Source organism: Atractosteus spatula, chromosome 2 (genome assembly GCF_055471065.1).
Source record: "Atractosteus spatula isolate fAtrSpa1 chromosome 2, fAtrSpa1.hap1, whole genome shotgun sequence".
Lineage (NCBI taxonomy): Eukaryota > Metazoa > Chordata > Actinopteri > Semionotiformes > Lepisosteidae > Atractosteus > Atractosteus spatula.
The window spans coordinates 47601154-47626176 of NC_142707.1; the positions used below are offsets into that span (position 1 = coordinate 47601154).

General features: G+C 38.0%; 2 protein-coding genes across 2 annotated transcripts; one reads left to right on the forward strand and one right to left on the reverse strand.

The window, feature by feature from the left end:
* Window positions 1–349: 349 nt before the first annotated feature.
* Window positions 350–4098, forward strand: tstd3 (thiosulfate sulfurtransferase like domain containing 3). The gene is made up of 4 exons (XM_088936225.1): window positions 350–615; window positions 915–1094; window positions 1559–1718; window positions 2627–4098. Exons 1-4 carry the CDS (start codon window positions 465–467, stop codon window positions 2691–2693), a joined length of 558 nt encoding a protein of 185 aa, XP_088792351.1. The 5' UTR covers window positions 350–464; the 3' UTR covers window positions 2694–4098.
* Window positions 4099–6144: 2046 nt separating this feature from the next.
* Window positions 6145–23021, reverse strand: ccnc (cyclin C). Its single transcript, XM_088936213.1, has 12 exons — window positions 22851–23021; window positions 19319–19425; window positions 17713–17797; window positions 17363–17432; window positions 14676–14727; window positions 12792–12847; window positions 11163–11198; window positions 10822–10913; window positions 10152–10219; window positions 9648–9727; window positions 9143–9261; window positions 6145–8372 (listed from the first exon to the last, which is right to left on the reverse strand). Exons 1-12 carry the CDS (start codon window positions 22880–22882, stop codon window positions 8318–8320), a joined length of 852 nt encoding a protein of 283 aa, XP_088792339.1. The 5' UTR covers window positions 22883–23021; the 3' UTR covers window positions 6145–8317.
* Between the last annotated feature and the right edge of the window lie 2002 nt (window positions 23022–25023).

Below are 25023 nucleotides of genomic sequence, written 5' to 3' on the forward strand. Positions count from 1 at the left end.
AAGTTGTATTGCCTTGCGATGGGCTGGCGTCCAGTGCTGTGTGAAATCCCACCTAGCGCCCTGTGCAAAGTTGCAACGTGGTTGATGCGACAACTCTCCCATTCCAAGAGCGTTATGCCTGCCAGTTTGCTCATAATGTCTGGAAGGCTTTTTCTATGAAATGGCAATCCCTTATGCAATCGTGTGTTTGCGAAAACAATGAAGAGGCGGTTTGAGCGGAAAATGTTTAAGTGTAAGCAGTGTTTCATCGAAAGCAGGACCTCCCGGGACTGTGTACCGCATATTTAGCGACTGCAGCGATACGACAACGGAGCGACGCCCACACGAGCGCAGCGGCTCGGGCTGCACCAGTGCGCAGGCGCCGTGTGCAGGGCAGGTGACCTCTTCACTATCGCAGGATAAGCAGTATTTGTGCGACTGAAGTTTTCCATTTCCCCCCCCCCGACGTTCAAAATATTTTCGAAATGTCCGCAATTGGGGGTCTGCGGCTAAAGGAAATCATTCCTAGAATTTTATTGTATAGGAATGTTGCAACTCGGGACTTTTCTTGTGCTTGCAGACAATCACTTCTGCTCGCGAAGAATCCGGCGAAGACGTCCTCGACGTATATGATATGTGAGTGTGAAACAGTTTCTGAAAAGCCATGGTTTTGTCATCATTAGTAGTGTTTGGTTGCTTTTTAACATTTCGAAGTCAATCCGCAACTACAGCATTGGCGACTGAAAGCAGTTCTCTCTAGTCGTAACTGATTCTACAGTATGCTTGCGAAGACCTGTTTTACTGTATGTTGCATGAACAAACTGATCTTCCTGAGTTTCTGTAGTTGTTTTTGGTTCCACATAAAATTACATTACAGCAGAAGTGATCTCGACTTCATTGAGAGCTCTGGGCTGATAACCTAACTTGGTTTCTAGTTTCCCGTCAGAGAGATCCTGTCTTCCGCACTTGTAGTAGTACTGCGACCAACGTAGATGTGTCCTATGAAAAGTTGAAGCAGCTGCTCGCAGCCAGAGACGAGGTTGTGGTTATTGATGTCAGAGAACCGTGGGAACTCAGAGAATATGGGCAGATCCCTGGGTCAGTAAATGTTCCCTGTAAGTAGACACGGAGTGTTTCGTTTGCTTTTACCTACGATTGTTTTTGTAATTATTCGTCACTCGCTAGTAATCACATTTCTGTGGACTACTTAATTTTTTAGCAACAAGTAATAGGTTTATTCCATGCTGAAAAGAAAAGAAAGAAAACACAACGTTTCGGCCTTCTCTGAGGCTCCACGGCTGAAACGTTGTGTTTTCTTTCTTACAGTATTATCCAGAAGTAGTATGGTCAGGTATCTTGTCTGCATGCAATAAGTGCAGACTCATTTTATTTGAATACCTAAATAAACAGGAGAACTGTTCTCAAAATAAAACTTCCAAAAGGGTTGCCTTGAAACCTTCAGTTTTGCTGTTTGTTTTGGTCAAAACATCCTCCTCAGCAGTCTTGCAGTGATGTCATCGTCTCCTTCCCCAGGGTGAAAGATACACAGTAACCACTCTTCTTTACTTGTTCTTCACAGTGGGACAGGTTGACCAGGCCCTGAAACTGGACCCTAAAGAGTTCAAGGAGAAATATGGTTCAGATATGCCATCACAGTCTGAGAACATTATCTTTTCCTGCCTTGCTGGCGTTAGGAGCAAAAAAGCCCTGGACATAGCTGTATCTTTAGGATATTCCAAGTGAGCGTCTTTTTGTGACTAGGAAATGAAAAAAGTCCATTCTCATTTGTAGAACATATAAACAAGAGTATGTCCTCACGAGAATCATTAGACTAGTAAAGTACTTTCACACTTGAGATCAGCTCTTAGAACTGTATATATAACATAACTATTTTATGCAACTAATTGTGAATTTCAGTGCTTTGGACAAATTAAGACCTGTCTTTTTGGAAAGGGTGACAGTTTATTATTTCACTTTAAATTCTATATATATATAACAATGTCTATGGCTTAATAAAAAAACAAACATCATAACAGATATTTTAAAATCCCAAATACATATCTGCAGTGAGATGACAAAATTACAAATTGCCAAAACTTTTTTTTAATGAATTCCTTTAAAATCATTTGAGAAATATCTGTTTATCATTGCTCTCTGAAGATGCCAGAATGTATCAAGAAAGTGATGGAAATGTACATTTATTTGCTTGAAAATGCTACAAATCATTTATTTTCACTATTGTAAGAATCTAAATGAATTCAGGTATAAATGGGGGCTAATAATAACATGTAATATCTGGTTTCTCAAGCAAAAAACAGTCAATCAAAAAAGCATTACTGTACATATTCTTTTTTTCCCTTAACTGGCAAATACGTCTGGAAATTATGATTCATAGGCTAAAAAAGATTTGCATTGCATGTTACTAGATTTGCACCTTTGAAAATTCATAGGAATTATGGAGTACATTTACCTAGATGAATAACCCTTTATTTTAAGCATTTGAAATGAGACATAGAAGTTTCATAGGAAAGAAATGTTTAAATTCATTACCTCATTCATCAACGTGCTATCTAACATTCTAAGATGGAAATTGCTCAATCTTTTAAGTTGCTGAAAATAACCATTTTTATTATTTACTTCCTTGCAGTGTGCAGCATTATCCTGGAGGTTGGGAAGAATGGGTGAAGAATGAATTACTGCACAGGAAAACCTAAGGACTTTATCACTGAAAGGGGTTTTACAGTATTGAATAGTGGTTTGAAACCACTACCTGAAAAAATCAAATGGAAGAAAAACATCTAATGATTGATTCCATGAAAAATGCCTCCTGTTTACATCCAATTTAAGAAGAAGCATGGTCTGTATAACCGATCTCTGTTCCAAAGCTGGTTTTGTGCATGTGCAAAGTTTGATTTTTCTGAAAGAAAAATGGCTTTACAGTTCAGATATTACAGTGGGGCTGCGTTCTAGAAATTGCACTTTAATCATTGGCTGTCCGTAGATGATATGGAAGAAAAAATGTCCTCTGATTATCACCCAGTGAAAGGTGTCATTGTAAAAGCGTTTAATCAATTTAAGGAGTTAGAAAGATTTCTTGGTATCTTTTAATATGAGCCTTATCTATGTACTGTATAGGTAATAGAATTTCCTTGTTCTGTGTCCCTGTAATCAATTACATTATTTTTTTACATTTTTGCTTTTATGCTTTACATTTAGTATCTGTATACACGTGTCCCCATATATATAAAGGTTAATTTAAAATCTGTGATAGTTAACTGTTAAGGAGTATTTTTTATTCTTGGACTTTTCACATTTTTTAAGTGTGGTCATGTCCCCTTGTTGTTGACATACAGAACTGCGTGTATATGCATCTGTCTTTTGCATTGCCATTTTCTGTAGTTACTGCTGAAGATGCCCCATGTACTGTACATAATTGTACTGTTAAGGTCACTTGTTTTCTATTGAGATAAACAGAACAGGTTTATGCAAAAATATTAAGAAAACACCTCAGTTTGTTTAATTTAATTTAATCGCATTTGAGAATGCATGAGAAATATCCATTGATTTATGTATATTAAAAATTATTAATGGAGATTCATGGCTACCACCATTATAGGAATTTCCAGCTTTATACAATTTACAGATTAATCATGAGACAAGTGTATAGCAAGGACACGTGGTCATGCGCTGCTGCTGTCTATTAATGGACATTAAATGCTGTATCCATAAGTTTTTATACTGACAGAACAAGAGAATTCATATTCTTGTGGATGCATCACTCTTATTAAAAGTGAGAAATATACCATGTCTTAGAAAGGCAAAATTACTAAATTTCACCCACTAAACAACATTCCTGCTTGTTGGACTGGGTCAGCACACTTCAACATTGAGACCAAGTTTGAGGAAAAACACAATACAGAGTGCTTCCAGTTTAAAAATGTTCCTCATTAAACAGTCTTAAAAATATTGTGCATTGATTAGAGATATAGCGGAGTAACAGAAGGCTCAGAAACAGCAATAGTCAAATAAAACAGTTTAAATAAGATTGTATCTCTTGTGCATATTCTATACTCATGTAAACTTTTGCAAGTTTGAAAATTAAAACCCACTGCATTTCTTGTCCCTTTGTACTAGTATTGTTCTCAAAAACATCTAAGGTTTTGCCAAAAATATATGCTTATACAGTGCTGTAAAAATGGATTTGCCCCCTTCCTGATTTCCTCTATTATTGCATATTTTTGATGTTGAATGTTTTCAGATCTTTAACCAAAATCTATTATTAGATAAAGGGAACCTGAGTGAACAAATAACATTTTACTTATTTAACCTTTTTAATGAACAAAGTTATCCAACGCCAGTTGTCATTGTGAAAAAGTAATCAATTAAATCAATCCAATTAAAGGGATAATTGGAGTCAGTTGATTGAACACAGCCAGGCTTGATTACAGCCAGCCCTGCTCAATATAAACCTCACTTATTTTGACCCTTACCATCACAGTCAAGTTGCTAGCACAAAGATTCAACAAGCACATTAGGCGACGATCAAAGGATAAATAATAATAATAACATTGCTTTATTAGCCCTATACAATTTCTTGCATTAGGAATTCGTCTTTTCGCATACCCCAACTTGCTCTCCATGAGACACAGACAGGGAGAGAAGCTTGGGGTCAAAGCACAGGGTCAGCCATTGTACAGCGCCCCTGGAGCAGTTGGGGTTGAGGGCCTTGCTCAGGGGCCTAACGGAGTAGCATTCCTCTGCCGGCTGTGGGATTTATACCGGCAACCTTCCAGTCACAGGTACAGATCCTTAGCCACAGAGCCACCGCTCCGCCTGCATTTCTTCAGGAAATTCCTGAAGAGATCAGAAAAAACGTTGCTTATATCTATCAGTGTGGAAAGGGTTACAAAGCCATTTCTAAGGCTTTGGGAGTCCACCGAACCACAGACAGAGACAATCTCCAAAGGGAGAACACTTGGAACAGTAGTGAATCTTCCCAAGAGTGGTTGGTCTGCCAACATTTCTCCAAGGGCACAGTGTAAAATCATCCAAGAAGTCAGAAAAGATCCTTAAAAAATAAGCAAAGAACTGCAGGCTTCTCTTGCCTCAGCTAAGGTCAGTGTTCATGACTCCACAATCGGAAAGAGACTGGGCAAAAATGGGTTTCATGGGAGAGTAGCAAGGCAGAAACCACTGCTAAACAAGAACATAAATACTCGTCTCTCATTTGCCAAGAAGCACCCGGATGACCCCAAGCCTTTTGGAAGAATGTTCTATGGACAGATGAGTCAAAAGTGGAACTTTTTGGATGTCCCATTATGTCCGGTGTAAAGCAAACAGCATTTCACAGTAAGAACATCATACCAGCAAACGTGGTGGTGGTGTGATGGTGTGGGGATGCTTTGCTGCCTCAGAACCTGGACGACTTGCCGTAATTGAAGGAACCATAAATTCTGCTCTTTATCACAAATTCTTAAGGAGAATGTCTGGTCATCTGTCTGTGACCTGAAGCTGAATCTGAAGCATAGTTGGGTCATGTAGCCAGACAATGATCCAAAACATAAAAGCAAGTCCACATCTGAATGGCTGAAAAGAAGCAAAATTAAAGTTTTGGAGTGGCCTAGTCAAAGTCCAGACCTAAACCCAATAGAGATGCTGTGCCAGAACCTGAAACGAGCAGTTCATGCTCAAAAACCTACCAATGTTTCTGGATTAAAGCAGTTCTGCGAAGAAAAGTGGGCTAAAATTCCTCCACAGCAATGTGAAAGACTGATGTTGAATTATAGGAAGCATTTGGTTGCAACCAGTTATTAAGTTTAATTACTTTTTCACATGGGGGATATGGGTGTTGGATAACTTTGTTTATTAAATACAATAAATAATAAAAAAGTGTTATTTGTTCACTCGGGTTCCCTTTATCCAATATTAGATTTTGTCTAAAGATCTGAAAACATCCAGTGTGACAAATACGCAATAATAGAGGAAATCAGGAAGGGTGCAAATACTTATTCATGGCACTGTAGTTATAGGTGTCAGTTTTAGTAATTAGGATGTTTACAACCATACATAAAACTTAATTTCACTGGAAACTGCAAAGCCTGTGATATTCTAATTATACAGTGCTCGAGTTGCACTTAGGAGTTTTGGTAAGACAGTAACAACAAATTTCAAGTAATACTTTATTTGTGATTTTAAAAAGTGGTACTTGAACATGAGTGGATTAAAAAAAATGATTAAAGCAACATATGTTCACCTAAAGGCTTTTCAGATGGATCTAAAACTAATGCATACAATAAAGAAAGGGCTACTTGAACAGAAGCAAGCATGAAATTTACTAATAAAATGAGTTAACTTAAAAATAGTGTAAAACACTTTCAGGGATCAATCCCTTATTCCCATATTCTTTTTGTTTGTATATGACAAAGAAAATATACTGTAATAATATCCAAATTCAGCTACTATATTAAACACTACTTTGAACAGCTGAATCCATCATAATTACATTTCATTTTTAGACATTTTCACAGTCTGCATTTGTCAAGTTTTATCATTTTGAAACCAGCAGCTTTCTTAAGGCATTCAAGCATTTTTGTCTTCAACCAGTGTTTCAGCAGGTGATAGATGGAAAATAAAAAGTTCCCGTTAGAAAGGGGTCCACACGTGTATAATACAGTCCAATAAACTGTATTATGTACCCATTAAGAGACACTGAACTCACATTTTTGCCAACACTTTCAAAACATTACTGTAGTCCCTTAAGGCAAATACACATTGCTAAACAGTTAAGACTTTCTTAGCTTACACGTGAATATAAAAAAACTACTGCCACTTTTAAACTTCAGTGTTTCATACAAAAGCCACTACGTGATCACTCAGGAATTTCCAAATTGACACTTGTTGTTTTTCCAGGTACTTGTTAACGGTAGCCATCTTTTCTGTGCTGAAAGTATTGTCCCAATTACACTGCTCCAAAAGAGATATGGGTCTGCCAAACAAATGCTGTGCTGATTACCAACCAGCTATACAGCTATTCAAAAAATGAATAAAGGTACAATGCATTCAATTTTAGTTTTGAAGATAACTGAACAACTCATCCATATTCATAATCTTAATGTGTTCTGTGCTTTCATGCATTTCTGAAGTGAAAAGCCAAGTAACATAAATAGTAATAGCAATAATAAAATACCAAAACATTTCAAGAATTTTAAAAGTTTTGAAAGTACATGATCATTTTTCATTTTCAGTTTATGTGTGGGATTTCTTCAATTATGTTTAATAGACGAATGCTAACTACATGTATAGTATCCTTTTATTAATGAGTAGTAACTCCTCGCACTTAACATTTGCTCCTACATGTAATTGCCTTGAAGGGTGTGAGCCCGAAATTAACAAGTGAACATATACATATGTACAAATGAAGTACCAAGTAGGACCAAATAAAAAGCTGGCTTTTGGTGGTAAATGATGAGTTTGGCTGAACAATCACAATGTGCAGTTCTGTCTCACAGCTCTGAGAACTAAAAAAATGGGCATGATAAAAAGTAAAAATATTACCTTAAATTAGCCTTATATAATTTTTTTACATTTAAGCATTTTCAAAAAGATCTCAACTTGCACTCAAAAGATATCCATTACAGAAATAACCATAATGCCCCCTAAAATCAGACATAGAATTGTAAGGTCATTTAGCACACCAACACACTTACATTTGTAAACTTAAGCTCTCTTTTATGGACTCTAATAGAACAGAAATCTATTGCTGAAGGTACTGCTAAAATATGGTGTGCAAAAAAAGGAACACCCACCAACCACTTGCCACTTAAACATTTATATTTATATGATCAATCAACTTTCCACAATCACACCTCCACTTTCAAGAAATCCACTACTTTAACCCTGTGAACACTCTGGGACTCTTCAAGGAAGTCAGGATCGGCATATAGCAAGTCTATAGCTTTTTTATGAGCTTTGTCTGATTTCATACCGATTGTACCCAGCAGTTTAGTTTTGGTTCATAAGGTACATCAGTTCTCTCTGTTTCAAGCATTACAGCCATAAAGGCCATACACATTAATAGAGTGCCTTAAAGTGGTGGGCTATCAAGATGTATTCCAGCAGCCTACCATTAATTCAAAAGTCTACACATAATTCAGGATAAAAATTTAAATACCCATCTTGTCCAGTGGACAAATTGGAGATGGTACCATAAATCCAAGAATGACCAGCCCATACAACGGACCACCATTCATTCTTGAATAATAAGTGTGTATTGCTCCCAGGTTAAAACAGATTCTGATGCACTGTATTCCATTGCTGCATTTCCTGTTCCACATGTAACCTAAGACTGATTGTAGGTAGAGTTCTGATTTCCATTGGAACTCTGGTCACTTTCGCTGTGTGGAAAAAAGAAAGGTAAGAAGGTTTAAATAAAGTTAATAATAGTTTCATTTTTTTGTGAGCAGCATAACTGTTCAAATAATAATATGTAAAGCCCTAATCCTCTTAGAACCACTCTGGTGGTTTGTGTCCACCTGGTAAATATATATAATTTAAGGAATTCATGTAAAATGTCAAAGATAACTTGTACAGGATGTGGACTGCTCCCTACGCAGAAAGACAGAGTTTAAATAGTAAATTTTCATCTATTAAGTCATGAACTATTACATTAAAAAACTTCAACACAGTGAAAACATAATTCCACTAAGCATTGGATGAAACTTCTTACGAAAATGAAAATTACCAGTCTGCACACAGAAAGCTAACTTGCATCACTAAGACCACAGTATTAGAGATTTTAAATGATCTAAGTGTTGTAGTTTAGCAAATTGCTTACATTCAGATTAACATATCTGAATATCAAAATGAGTTACAAGCATTCTGAAATTCCCGAGACCAAATATCAAGGTTAAATATCACTCATGCTTAATGAAAATTGAAATGCAACTGACCCTACTTTGCCAAAATGACACCAAACTCTAAAGAGATTGGTTTTTAGTTTCAAAATTGGATAAAATAGCACTATACGATAATACCTGTGCTTTCTAATTTAATATCCAGTGGTTTATTTTGTTGTGTTCAGTAATCTTCTATAGTAATTCAGATAATAATTTCAAGAATTATCCAAGCAATATGTATACATTATATGGATCAATAAAATGTGTACCTGTTAGGAGGAGGCTTTGGTTTAGGCATCTTGTTGAGAACTGCAGCCATTTCCTTTCTGTCATCAAAGTTTTTCCACTGGTCATACAACTTCAGAATGACTCTAATGATTTCCAGGATCTATCCAAAGAGTCATTTTAGATAGCTTTAAAACCTGATAACATGCACAACTCAACAAAACCCAATGGATTAATGCAAAACAATGTAAATTGGTGTGTGTTATTATACACTATTCATTATTTTGTAAACTGTTAACTCTAAAGACTACAAAGAGAACAGAAAGTTGGAAGCATCCACTTGATAACCAAAAGCCAAAAAACAAAAATCACTACACCATCCCTGTCTCTATGTAAATGCAGTTTTCAGGATTTATGATAATTAATGTTTCTATATAGCCTGCCATCGATTTATTAAATACAAAATCAAAGCAGATATGTACAAAAGATTATTTGGCTTATTAAAATATTACAAATCATAAACGCATACACGAAAAACTGCACTATTACCTTTTCCATGTCAACCGAAAGCTCAGCAAACCACTGTCTTGCATCCTTTTGCTGCACAACACAAGCAACATGTAGGCAAGCTGGAAAGTAAAACATTTCATAAACATCTCTAGCACATGTGCTGGAGTGCTTTTCTTTCTGCAATCACAGTTTGAATCCTGCAAAGTTATTCAAACTAAACTGCCACAGTTTCATGAGGTTGATTTGTATATTATGCGTTATTCTTTGTCTTACACAAACCTACAAGATTACCATGACATTAATATTGTTAACTGTCCATTTAAACAAAATCATATGTTGTGTCTTTCTGAGCCACTACAGATCTGAAAGTACTTCATAATGAAACTAATAATTTATATACTGAACAGCATTGATGGAATGAAGCTGCACACTGGCATAAAACACTACACTGAGTCTATGGGAACAGCTCAAAGGGCTTTAGTAACAGTTCTAACTACCGCATGATCATATTTTGGTGAACAGAAAAAGAAATCCAAGTCTTACCTAAGGCAATCATAAACGGGGGATACAAAAGACAGAGATCCGTTCTGTAAGTGTCATTCACAATCCTCCTGTATAGGAAAACATAAATGACATAAAATAAAGTAACAATACAAATCTCATTCTAATTAAAATGCACCAGCCAGTAATTTATTCCACACACTGTTACAAAGTTCACTATGTTAACTTATGTACAAAGTGAAAAAATGTCTAAACATACAAAAATCTGCTTAGTTGCAAACCAGGAAATGAAAAAATCTGATCTCCTCCATTATTCATGCTAATTGGTGTTCAGTGTTTCTCGAAAAGACTAGGGGTGTTACCCCGTCATCCTGGCCAAATTTCCCATTGGCCTTTACTATCATGGCCTCCTAATTATCCCCATCTCTAAACTGGCTTCATCACTCTGTTCTCCTCCCCACTGAGAGCTGGTGTGCGGTGAGAGCACTGGAGCACTATTGCTGCCGTTGCATCATCCAGGTGAGGGTGCACATTGGTGGTGGTGGAGGTGAGTCACCATTACCTGTAAAGCGCTTTGAGTGGAGTGTCCGGAAAAACGCTATATAAGTGTAAACAATTATTATTAATTATAAGTATTAAGAGTATGGGATTCTAACCCTAGTCCACTCATAAATCTTAAATATGACTTAATCTGTTTTATCAAACTATGTACCATGCTAAAGGCAGCAACATGTCCTCTTGCCCCATGTCCTGCACATACTGAAGCAGCGGTCTATAGGGATGGTACACTATTAAACAGCAATCCTGTAAAATACGAAAGTAATGTCAGCCATTCTTGCAGCAAGCCGAAGAAATCAAATGTGTACATTACACCTCCCACTTCCTCCTAGGAATCATCAGCTATATTACCTGTGGCAATTTTTTGTCATATATCTTCTGAGGTATACAATTACAAAATTATAAACTTTTAGAAACTTGTTTGTGGCTCATTACTCAGTATTCTAATACTACAAAAACCTCCCATTAAAAACTTATATCTAACATTGAACTCACCATTAGTTCTAATAGATAGAATTCACATTCCAATATCTGTAAAAAAATAAAATCATTAAAAAACTAAAAACAAGTATGAAAAGAATACTGTAGTGTGTTTTAGGTCAAATATAAATATGTAAACACTTGTTGACAAAAAATGCATTATTAGACATGTACATCTTTTAAGAATACATTTAAAAAATATGGTATTTAACCATTATATTGTACACTTATTTTAGATTAAATAATATTGTCATAAGAAATATGAAAATTAAATTGCTATAATTACAATTCTAGAAACAGAGTCCTTATATATATATACTGTATATATATACTGTACATGGACTGTTCTATTAAATAACAAAACATAAAGGTACCTTGGATCAGATTAAAGCTAAAAAAAGTACGATAAAGATAATGGATCCCATTTGTTCTTGTAGACTGAGTTGTCATTTCCTCAAACTTATACAGTATTATGATTAGGACATTAAGTCAATAATAAGTAACATCAACAAATTACCTGAAAACCTTTGTGAAACAAGCCAATAGTTTATTCATGCTTTTTAGAATCCACTTTTATCAAAAGCAAGCTATTAATGGTTACAATAATATAGTCCTAAAGTGAACAAATTTAACATATACAAAACAAATATACAGAGCTTGAAAACGTGAACTGCCATTGACTATCCAAATAATGTGCAACAGTGCTGAAGCTTTCCCAGTCACTTGTAAATGAGCCTGTTGGAATGTAGCGACTCTATTAGATGCTATTCATGGAACAGCATTTTGAAGCCTAGCAATTAATTTACTTCCAAGTGACACCGAAAATGCAAATAATCTAGTTTGGTCCCTGAAAACAAAGCAAAGATGTCAAAACGTTTTCTGAACTTTGGAATTAGTTTGTTTTTTACATCCGTTTCCTACTTTTGAGTTTTGGACAGAAGTCTAGTGATGATTATCACTAGGACATCATTAGATGACTTTGATCTAAAGAGGAGTAATAATCAATCAGGAGATACAAACAGCAGCTGCCACAGCAATCTTAAAAAGGATGAGCATTTGAGTACTGTAAATGTAAAAGCACATGAAGAGGCTAAGTCTTCAAAATACTATATTTTATATAGAACAAATAATAAAGTATTATAGTGAGTTACCTAGGGAGTGGCTCGAAGTGATTGTGCATTTATCTCCAAATTCAGACACAGGACAATTAATATTTATGAAACCAATGAACAACAAAGTTATTTCATACAGTTCAGCTGAATCCTGCTGACTACTGATTTTTCAAGGTACAAGCTTCTCAATTTTGTCAACATGCTCCAGCCGTCCTTTTTCTAAAATCAAGGATCAATGAAAAATCCGGGGAGGCTGGACTGGGAATTCAGTAGTGCTGAGAATCTCTTATTTAAAACTTTGGTATCTCTGTATCAAGGTAACAGAGCAGCAACACAAAGCTAAAAACATTCTTCAAGCCAAATGTAAAAGGGGAAAGGTTTTGATGTCAAAAACGCAATATGTTTTTTCTTTGTATTACCCTAGATTACAACAATCCCAATTAGTTAAGTATGTTTAAATACATGTAATGGCTTAATGTTTTTTAGTTTCTTTCATCTTCCTCATTGCATACTTTCATTGTTTGATACTCACATGATTCATTCTGTAAGGAAACTCCTTTGGGAAAGCATATGAAAACCTAGTTTTCACTGCAATTAAAAAAAGAAACATGATTTTAAACTCATTTTTTAGTTTCCTACAGCACTCATCTTAAAACACCAGGTCAGTAAAACAGCAAAGCTACTGTAAGGAAATATCCTTAAGATTTCCAGCTTATTTCATAACACATGCAACTTGGCGTCAACATCATGACAAGCAAAACTTCACTATCTAGACTGTTTGCTAGCTTAAGAAATTACTTCACTTCTAATTCACATTCGATTCCTTGAATCTTCATTTCTTCCTTGACCTGAGACATCACTGCATCTCAGCAATGTTGAAAAATTAAAGATATAGGAGGATGTTGAGAGCTTCACCTGGAGAACAGAAGAACAGACATAGTTCTTGTTGATACCTCCTAGATTCACAGGCCCCCTGGGCAGTCAAAGGGGTTGTCACATTGATTATGGAAATATCTCAGATGTTTTTTTGTGATTTAATACATGGAAGCAGATTTTGTTCTGTTCAGGCTCAGATAATATTAAGCTGGCGAGAGCTGAAGTTACAGTGAAGTCGAGCCGAGATGCTGATTTGCAGTTACATGTGACCTCGGTGCTTCTTTTCTTCAAGCGGCCTCCTCCGGCCCGGGTTTGATGGCTGAAGTGTAATGTTAACCGCCGGAATCAGCCTGTTGTGGCCTCCGTGGCACTTCAGCGCTCTCGCCGGCCGTGAACCTGACTCCAGGGATCAGCCCAGGTCCGTCCGCTGTGGTAGATCAGCATGACAACCGTCTGGAGCGAACTGGGCGGAAGAATTCAAGGGGATTATCGAGCAGGCACCTCCTTTCGTTGTTGTTTCTTGTCCTGGCCCAGTGACACTCAGTGGTGCAGGCGCCTCCACAGCTCTCCGCCCAGCAGAGATTGCTTATCCAAGTCATTGTATCTTGTGTTGTTCCTTCTCCTCCAGTTGCAACCCCCCCACACAGCTTCCTTCCACTTCAGCCAGAGCCAGATTTTAATCCTTTCCACGACTAATCCAATGTATCCAAAGCACCTGGTCACACACTGCCGAGAATCTCTCATTCCCCTTCCAGCGGATAGACACAAACCGTCCACCTTCACTGTTCTGCTTCCACTGCTACACTGGCAGACTGGAGCTTCTTCCTCTTGTATGCCTCTTGTCCAGCATCCTCATTATTAACAGTCATAAAGTTACTCAGAGAGCAAGGTGTGTTGAGCTTGACCACGGGAAGCAATGACAGGTCATAGGCTTGTTGCGACGATCTTCAATGAAAAGGTAAGGCACTGACATCTGCCTGCATCATTTTAAGCAACTCAATTTTTCCCCAATGTAAATCCCCTCTACCTACAATAGCTTGCCAGTAGCTTGCTCTCCAGGCCCAATTATGTTTTCCTTTTTCACTCTGGTGTTGCCGATACTGGGGAAACACTGACAACCTTATTACACCACTCTAGCAGTGCTGCAGCCAAGCGCCAAAGGCACCAAAGAACCTGATCATAACGCCAAGTCTAAATTTTTAGTTCTTGGGGGAAAATGAAATCATATTTAGTCTTTCTTTTCCCCATAATGTTTTAAAACATGGTGATGCTGTTCCTTGGTTCTGATTTCATAGTTACGTAATTAAATGTTTAAACCAATCCATACATTTTGTATAGATAATAATTGATAAACTTGTTTTACTTTAATTCAAAAAGTAAGAAATGTTTTATAAGCTCAAATGGAGAGAATAGAATATCATTAAATACTAGTCCCCTTTTCACCATATTTTAACCAAGTAAATTCATTAACACATTTCTAAGCAATGATTTTTTTTTCGTATTTAAACTAAAACAGTGTTTACATTAAAGGAACACTTACATACAGATGTAGCAGCTGAGATCAATCTGGTATTTGAAACAACACCAAATTCCTAAAAGATAAAAGCAAAAATAATAAGACGACATCCTACACCACACCAAGTCCAAAACAAACAAAAAGCAAAAAGGACAGGTAGTTTTTTTCCTAATAAACACAGGTTATGAAAAAAAAATTACAAAAAGTAGTAATAATTATCTTTATTACACTGAAATGAACATAAATGCAACGACACTTAACCTTCAGGTCACTTTTGTTAGCAATCTTAAACAAAAACAAACCCTTAGATCTCGTCAGCTTTGTTTCTGAATTGGTGACAGCTGTGCAACACCCTCAAAAGTGCCCAAATTTCAGGGCCTCCCCAAATTGACCAGGCTCAGCTGGTAAAGGCGACACCAGAGATGGTCTCGCCTCTCCTCCAATCAGCACTGAAGCACTGGTAAGGGACTGAGCTGCCTGGGACATGTTAAAGGACCAGTGGCTCGAAGGTGGGCAGTTCAGAGAGGTCTGCCTCCACTTCCTCAATTCACCTGCCTGTGGGTGGTCTCTGCAGGCGGTGGGGGGTAGGAGCTACGGGCATAACCGCATACCCAAAGCAGGTGGGTATAAGAAAAAATACCTGGCGATTCTAGATGAAAGATGCATGAATTTCTTGGAGCAAGGATGTCACAATACATGTGCCTTGTGCACATCCCAGTCCAATAAAAACACTGCGTTCGATGTTCAACTGGGAGATGCCATGAATGACCAATACAAGGAGAACCCAGACAGAGTTCCAGATCACGACAGCAGTTGATTACATGTCGTGTTACCATGCACCTACCAGCTGCTGCCTGTCTGTTAGTGTCAGAATGACTGGCAATGCTACTAATCATCCTCATCCTGGTATGCCACGTCACAACAGCACAAAAGGGACCTCAACATCTGCCCTCAACATCCTCACAGCCAGTTTCAATCAGCCACAGCTACAACAAATACACTCACTGGGACTCGCACAGGTGGATGATGCGACAATTCTATAGTCCATATCACATCTGAATCGTTTCTCATCAGGATCACTTCTATACTTTGCACGGTAGTAATAGGAAGCAAATGGAGGTATTCTTTGTCACAGAAAGCAGATGAAGTCATTTTTGCTCATGAACTCAGATTTGGTGAGTTTTGCTGATGGACGATTCCTTATCTATCAAATCAACCCCAGGAACAATAATTTACAGAGAACCTTGTTAACAAGATCTGTTTGGAGGACAAGGGGTTACAGTGTGGGTGCAACTGATGCTCAGTTCCAATCAGATCTTGTTGTAAAAGAATAGTCAAACCGAAATATCTATTTAGACAACTTCTTGTCATCAGTCCTCCATCCACTGTTATTGCTAAATGGCAGACATTCATCTCATTTTGCAACATGACATTGAAGTGTTGGGTTAGCCTTCACAATCACCTGGTATCAATACCTGCAGGATGTTTTTTTTCACAGGATATTTTCTTCTCACAATGTCATACTCAATTTTGCTGCACAACATACAGAACCACTGGCCACCTCTTCCACAAGCACTTGTGAAGTACAAGTAATGATAGATCCTGCGTAGAATTTAGGCTTGTATTCACACCAATGTCAACTGTGGCCGTGTCGTCCCTCTTAGTGTCTTGACAGACTAACCCAAGGAATTTATTTTCATTATTAGCCTTTTGAATTATTCCTTATTATTCACACAGCACTTATCTCACAGGATCTCAAACCATATCACACATAAGAACGACGCCATCTTCATCCTCGCTGACATGTAGCACTTATTAAGCGCCAGCAGGCTCACTACACAGCAGATCAGGCAGAGAAGTGTGAAATCCCTTCTCCAACTTGATAAAAGAGGAGAAGTTAAGTAGGCCAGATTGTACAAGCCCAGAGTGGAATTTAGCCAAGACACAGGGGTTATACAAAAGTGTCATGGGATATTTACTGACCAAGTCAACAAGACCTCAGTATAACATCTTATCTAAAGGATGGCTCATTCACCATACTCGACCAGACTGATTTCCAGAGCTGCTGTCCTCTTTATCATTTCTGTATACACTGGTGTTAAATCAGTAACATGATAAGAAAACATCAAACCTCCATCTGCTTCTGAAATAGCTATATAAATATACTACATAAACCATTGTGGTAATTTTTCATTCTTAGTAGCACTTCAATTACATTTACAGATGTCCCCTGAAGTGCAACAAATTGTAAACAATGTGAAAAAAGTAAAACATGGCAAAATACACAAATGTAGCAGATTTCCTTTTCATAAAACATTCATTTTTATATTAATGCACACCATGCACAGCACTGTAAGCAAATTATTTCAACAGACCATTTATAACAAATCCCATATATAACAAATAAAAAGCACACAATAACTCAAACAACCATGACATGCCTTAATTTTGGATTAGTAGGCTGTACCTTTTGTACAGCACACATTACCATATATGATACATTTAAATCCCTTTTAAATAGGTGTATACATTAAAGTATATTTGACTATCTACCAGATACCTCTTTTTAGTGTAGATTTTAGATTTAGCTTTTCAGGGCAGAGTGAATTGACGGCAATGGATTTACTAAAACCTATCAATTGGACATTAAAAGGGATGTGCAACAAAATGTATAAAGATTTCAGCAAAAATGATGAAAAAAATCATATTACCTCTACTTTGGATGCCAAGAACACACAGGTTGGAGCCATAAGAACAGGATCTATACTTTTGAGTGAGTATCTGTGAAAAAAGTGAAATTGTGATTCCGAGATTAAAAAAACAGTTTATTGTACTACATGAAACTGTTTTAAGAACAAAACTGATCTCAAGGCACAAAACTCTCAGCCTTCTAACGCAGCCATGTATACTGCAAATTGTGTTTTTATAGGCAGTACTTTAAGACTGTGGAGTCTTCTTCAGATGTGAGCGATTACTTCTATAGGTGAAAGAAGACATTATGGATTCCAAAACTATTCTTTAATTTGTTCAAGTCACTGTTTTGGAGAAAGAGTTTCCTTACCTTGCATAAAATCGTTTGAAGTAAACGGTGGCTGTGGCTATAACCTGCTGTCTGAGCTTCAGATGCTCTCCCAAGGCTTGTATCACTGCAGCAGAACAACCAGAGAACCGAATGACATAACGTCCAAGGTGTCTCCCTGCTATTTTAAATAAGTTCCAACTTGGATGAAGGAAGCTTTCTAGGATTATGAAAATTTTGAGGGACACCCCATCTTTCCTTCTGCTATCAGTAGGCTGTGTTTCCTGGGGGTCACAATAAGCTGTAGCCCATCCCCTAGGCATAAGGTGCCAGGCAAGGACTGAGCGCACACTAATGCTCTCCCCATGGATGGCAATAATCATTTTGAGATACAATGATATAATCATAATCAAATATGTAAAACTGTGAGTTTAAAATGTTCTTGGCCTTAAACACGGATGTAACACTAAAACACAGCCCTGCTTTTCAAACCAATTTTTGCCATTGTTAAAATAAATTTTAGAGTTCTGCAATACTGCCCACACTGTTTGCACCTTAAACGGTATAATATAAAGCAGAAAGCTAAATTCAGCAATTAACTACCCAAAAATGTTTATATTAAAGGACACCAAGTACAACAGCATTTTACATGACAAGATTCAAAACGTACATTTAAATTAAATGTTAGATGGGCCGGGATTATTGTGAATGAAGTAGGAATCTCTGTCTCAGTTGCATTTCCACAAACTGTCTCGATGTTAAATCAGCTATTTCAAACAATTATTTCAGCGTTAATGCTGTGCAAATACTTTTTGATTTCACAGGGTATTACTTACACCAGTGGTTCTCAACCTTTTTGGCCGAGGTATCCCCTGGAGGGTCAGCCACGTCTTCAGGTATCCCCTAAGATTATCGTAGGCACAGAACACTAAGAAAGGGGTGGTTTTCTGGGTTTTTTGCACATGTGCATTATAGTGTAATCGCTACTCTTCACATTTGAAACAAAAAAATGTATTAAGACTCCAAATTAAAAAATAAAAAAGACTTACTCAGTGAATCTAATGAGAGACCTGCTGCGACAGATTTTTAGCGATTCTGTGAAAATGGGTGTCAAAGCTGACAATTGATAGCAAATGTCTGCTGAAGTGTCAAGTTTCTTTCTCTTTTTTGATTTTGTGTCACAATATTTGGCAAACCCACATTCACATAAATATGTCGTCACAAATGGTAAAAGTTTACAAACTGCTTTGTCTGCTATATTAGGGAAAGAGTCTAACAAACTTGCCCAGAACAAAGACTGGCCCCCCTTTCTCCTCATAACAACGGAAATAGGAATATTGTAAATATGCATACATCATTTATAACCTAAATGATTTTAGAACTTGCTGATAAATATTTTAATAAAAACTAACCACATAAACATCCGCCATTTTGGATGCAACACTGAAGTACCCCCTGGTACATCTCGAGGTACCTCAAGGAGTACTCGTACCCCAGGTTGAGAACCACTGACTTTGACTAATAAGTATGAATCTGTATACAATATGTGTGGATAAGGCTGAAGCACAAATAGAAAAAGATTAAAGCAGAAAGAAAAACAGCAATATCATGTCCCTTTCACATCTATCAACACATTGACAGAATGTACCATTCGCAAAAAAGATCTGCAGTTTCCAATACTCTTCTTCTGTCAGAAACTTCAAGTCCTTCTGGCGCTCCTTCATCAAATCCTGTTTGTCAAGGATCCACTGCAAACTAACGATAAAAAAAAAGTGGCAATCAAAAGGGGCAACATAAGTATATTAACAATCTCGCTAATAAAAAAGACAAGACGCAGCTTATATATTTTCTCCTTTAAAGGGTTTGATATGATTTTTCAAATTCTTCCTCAACTGCTTGATTATTTACCAATTTGGAAATAAACCACCAATGACAATCCATTTACAGAATTAGAACATCCACAGCAGAAACAAACACAGGAGAATTTGACACCTCGGGCCTGTGCTTCATGCAGGGCCTGACACTGATTGAGAACCTACAGTATGACGTCAACTATCTGAGGATCTGGACATTTTAATAAAGCTTTACACAGTCAAGTACTGTTAGTGGGTTAACTGGTCATAACACTGGAATTTGTCAACTAAAGTATTCAACTCATTTCATAATAGGTATTTAAAAATTCTTAATGAAAAATGTGGTACTGAATAAGCTTTCAATGTAATACGTACCAGAAAATTAAACAGATTATCTGTTTAGGGACTGGAATGTTCCATTTGTTCCTCATGGAACACTTTAACAAGGTCTTCTGAGACATACTATTGGCATTATCACCAAAAACCTTATCCCTGATTTTTAAACAATTCTATAAACCACGCTCTCTATGCTAAACTAATAAGCACTATGTGTTATACAGAGAAAAAAAAACGTTGCAATTTAACAATGGGATAGGTGAGAACATAAATACTTTTGTGCTTTACATAAACCCTCAGCATACTGTTTTGCATTTATGCCATGTTAAATCCAACCATATATCTTCTGGCAAGCAAAGGGCACAAAGAGAGACACAACCTGGATGGGACACTTGTCCATTGCAGGACACAAACTCACGCCAGGGCCAACTACCCTACCAGGATGTCTTTGGACTGTGGGAGAAAACCTATGTGAACACAGGGAGAACATACAGGCAGCAGCCATATCACCCTGCAACTCACAACTGGCAGCCCACTGAAGCTAATCTAATGGTTCTTGGGGTTTCTGCCCTTGCCGCTCCTGCCCTGCCCCTTCGTCCCTCACTGCCTGGGCGCGAACCCGGGTCTCCGGCGTCACACAACAGGGAACAGCCAGCTGAGCTAAAAGGAGAACTCCCTCAGCCCGGGAGGCTGAGATCCCTGTTATACGCAGGGGTATATTTGTTACACTAAGCAAGTGAGCCTGGTCAGTACCTGGATGGGAGACTCCTGGGAAAGACTAAGGTTGCTGCTGGAAGAGGTGTTAGTGGGTCCTAACTCCCCAGTATAGTGACGGGGACACTATACTGTAAAAAAGGCGCCGTCCTTCGGATAATAAGTAAAAACCGAGATCCTGATTCTCTGTGGTCATTAAAAATCCCAGGGCGTTTCTCGAGGAGAGTAGGGGTGTAACCCCGGCGTCCTGGCCAAATTTCCCACTGGCCCTTACCAATCATGGCCTCCTAATAACCCCCACCTATGAACTGGCTTCATCACTCTGTTCTCCTCCCCGCTAATAGCTGATGTGTGGTGAGCGTTCTGGCGCAGTATGGCTGCCAACGATCAGCTTGAGTTCTTCCTGCACCATTTCACCAACTTCCACCCATCCCTCAAATATACGATTAACATATCTTCCACTACTCTTCCGTTTCTAGACATCCACTTGTCTATCAACTACCCCCGACTGTCCACTTCAGTTTATTACAAACCCACGGATTCACACAGCTACCTCCTGTACAGCTCATTTCACCCCAACCACACTAAAAACTCTCTTCCTTTTTCACAGTTCCTTAGGTTACGACGATTATGCAGCGACGACATCGACTTCGAGAACCAAGCCCTCGAAATGTACTCATTTCTCATCAACAGAGGATACCCCAGCAGTGTGATTGACAGGGCCCTTGCCCGAGCCAAAAACACCCCCCGGACCATCAACCCGATCAGGAACTCCCGCCGTAACAACCGCATTCCTCTGGTGCTTCCTTACCACCCTAACACACTTCCTATCCCCAGGACCATTAACCACAACTTTTCCATCCTACAGGATGATCCCTCCATTGGGGCCCTCTTTTCTGATCGCCCTATTATCTCATATCGCCGACCACCTAATCTGCGTAACCTCCTTGTTCACAGCTCCCTTGACCGCCCTCAACAACCATCCACACCAGGCACTTTCCCTTGCAACAGAGCTCGCTGTATCACCTGCAAATACACAGCCACCACCACACTCATTCAAGGCCCCTCAGGACAATTCCGGATCACCCAGACAGCATCTTGTACCTCCAGCAACCTTGTTTACTGTATCTCTTGCAGTAAATGCCCAGCCATCTACATTGGAGAAACAGGAAGGAGACTCGGAGACCGTTTCAGAGAACACGTCAGGGCTGTAAAGATTAAAGATCTCTCCAAGCCCATTGTTTCTCATTTCACCTCTGACGGCCACGACCACTCTAATCTCTCCGTCTGTGTTCTCAAAGACGGTTTTCCAAACTCATACATCAGAAAGACCACCGAAACTAAAATTATTCTGCAGCTAGGATCACACCTTCTCCCTTCCCTTAACGACAGACTACTGTTCTTTTAAATTTTCTCCATTCATTGGAAGTTTCATTTCACACCTCTCTGCACCCATTCTGACTTCACACCTCTTGATTGGCCTCTCTTTCTGTCCCCTGCTCCCGCCTCTCACTCCTCCTCCCTCCCAACCTTTGTTCTCCCGCTACTTTACCTTTGCCTACTGCCCTGTCTCTCTCACACCTGAAGAAGGCTCCACGGCCGAAACGTTGTGTTCTCTTTCTTCTTTTTTTCAGCATGGAATAAACCTATTACTTGTTCCTTTGCAGCCTACGCATGCTGACGCAGCTACCCACCTGAACTATTATTCGTAAAATGTAATCTCTTAATGACGTCACATCTGTTGTGTCCTGTGCTGTCGGGTTTCTAAACAATGAAATTTTTCACTTAGGAATGAAGACAATACATATAACAATTGCAGAACACATATAAGAACATGCCAGAAAACCACCCGCATTTTTAAGAAAATAGGATATTACAGATACTACTGGTGACCAAGGGATAAGAGAAAAATCATTAAAACTACTTTGAATTTAGAAAAACATAGTACAACACTGAAGCCATAAATTAATATTTTTATATCGAATTAGTGCCTGGTGAACGTTAATAATTACCAAATTATTTTGAAATTCATTAGTACAGACACTTTATTCGGACATGTTATGATGTATAGTTAGACTGGAAACGCGAGTGGTAAATCTCGATATTAAACAAGTGTTAAGTGCATGAAATCGCCCTGAATTTAACGCACGTTTTGTCTAAAAACAGTTTCAGAGAAAAAAATATTTATTACTAAATCTGAAGGTATTTTAGGCCCCAAGGAAAGAAAGATTTAACAGACCGCCGTAGTTTAATATTGTTTAATCAAAAATGACTTACTAATGTGAGCTCTGCCAGAAGTTTCCTGCCATCACTTAAAAAACGAGGTAGAAATTTGGACTATTTTCCTTTTCTCTTTTCAGGAAACCTGGATAAAACCTAAAAAAATAACGAAGTAATTATCCTGGCGTTTGGTTTCCTACCGTGCAACAACACAATCACTCCGACTTCGTGTGCACTATGTAAAACCTTCCTACTCTAAAACCCATTGTGCTGTGCTTAATAGGTCCGGTGTGATAATCTTCTTTGCATTCCTCGACTATTAGAGGCATTAAAACGTATGCATTGCATGTATAATTATCCAAATGATATATTTTCCAAATCTGGACAAAATTTTAAATATATTTTATCTAGATATAACTTTCATCCCAAACAACTTACTTTAAATCTATTTTTACAAGCCATGCATTTTAATGAAACAATTTCAGGAAAGCACCATGCTCAAGAGCACACCTGCAGTGCCCACAAAATCCCAGTTTAATTTTAATTGTGTTTGCATCAATTTTATTTTCTCTTTTTCTCACTGTCACTCACTATTTGAATATTAGGGACAGTACATCTCTGTGAGCTTGCAAACCTGCAGTCCTGTTTTCACCTTCGATAATACAATACATTATACTCAAATTTTGTTATTAATTTAAACAATATTGAAAGCATTCTGTTTTAAAAAGCTATATCTTATCACCTACATACCTTGTGTGGGGTGTTGTGAGGTGAATTATTCAATGATAATTACATACGAAGGATTACATATCACTCTTCCATCTGATTTAAGTAACTAATTCATCCTTCTTTCAGACAATGAATGGTTAGTGGTGAGCTAGAGTCACAACCACCAAAAACAGAGTACAATATGGGGCTACACCATGGACAAGGTGTCAGTCCATCGTTGTGTAGACTTATGCACAATCTCACCTCATGCCCGTTAACCTGGATATGTCTCTGGACTGCTAGAGGAGATCAGAACACCTGGAGAACCCCATGAGGATGCAGGGAGAAACCCTCCTCGTAAAAGGTGCCCTGGGTCAGAATCAAATCCAGCAGCCAGCAGTCCTTCATGATTCCATTCATTCATTTATTCCTATGAGGGTGTTTCAACAAATAAGGTATGTATGCATAAACAGCAGAAAATGTTGTAAACATAATATCCAAACCTGTCTGTGCATGTGTCCCATTATAACACATATAGTAGGTGTAGTAGAAAAGGTGGGTAGCTGCGTCAGCATGCGTAGGCTGCAAAGGAACAAGTAATAGGTTTATTCCATGCTGAAAAAAAGAAGAAAGAGAACACAACGTTTCGGCCATGGAGCCTTCTTCACGGCCGAAACGTTGTGTTCTCTTTCTTCTTTTTTTCAGCATGGAATAAACCTATTACTTGTTCCGATGTAGCAGAAAATCCGTGAATCTGCTGGAGAAAAGAGTTCGCTGCCTACCACTTTAGGTTTAATTCATCTGCTGAACAGATACTTCTTTAAGAGACCAAAGAAGTGGAAATCAGTGAGCTCCAGATCACAGCCTTGAGATCTGGTGTTTTTGCACACTGCTCTCACAATGCCACAGGTGTGGTTCACAGGGTGTGACCCTTTATATATGTCAGATCTGACATGTATGTCAAGGGTCTTGAGAATACTTTGAGTAAAAGGCACCATATAAATATTAAATTGATTGATTGGTTGATTGATTGGTTGGTTGATTGATTGAATGGTTGATTGATTGATTGATTGGATGAATGAATGAATGAATGGTTGGCTGACTGGTTGGTTGAGATGAACCCAGTCCTGATTGGATTTGTGAACACCTGTCAGTTGCTTCAGCACTCATCAGGTGCACACTTCTTCAGTACTCCTAGTGGGTACAACTATCACCTGTACTGTATGTCTTGTCTATATATTAAATTATGTGTAAGTGATCATTAACATCATCATGATTAATGTTGCTGCAACGTGGGATAATTGCTACACAGCCAGACATATTTAAAAAAAAAATAATTTCAAATTTCAAATTATAATTTAAAGAGAGAAATATTTATCTGTTTACTGTTCATCTAGCAGTGTACTAGGTTTAGCATACAGAGGATATAAACATTCAAAATTACTTTATGGTGTGCTGATATAAGGAAGAAAATTCAAGTACATATCTTTTTCTCTTTTTTAACAAATCATATTTCTCTTAA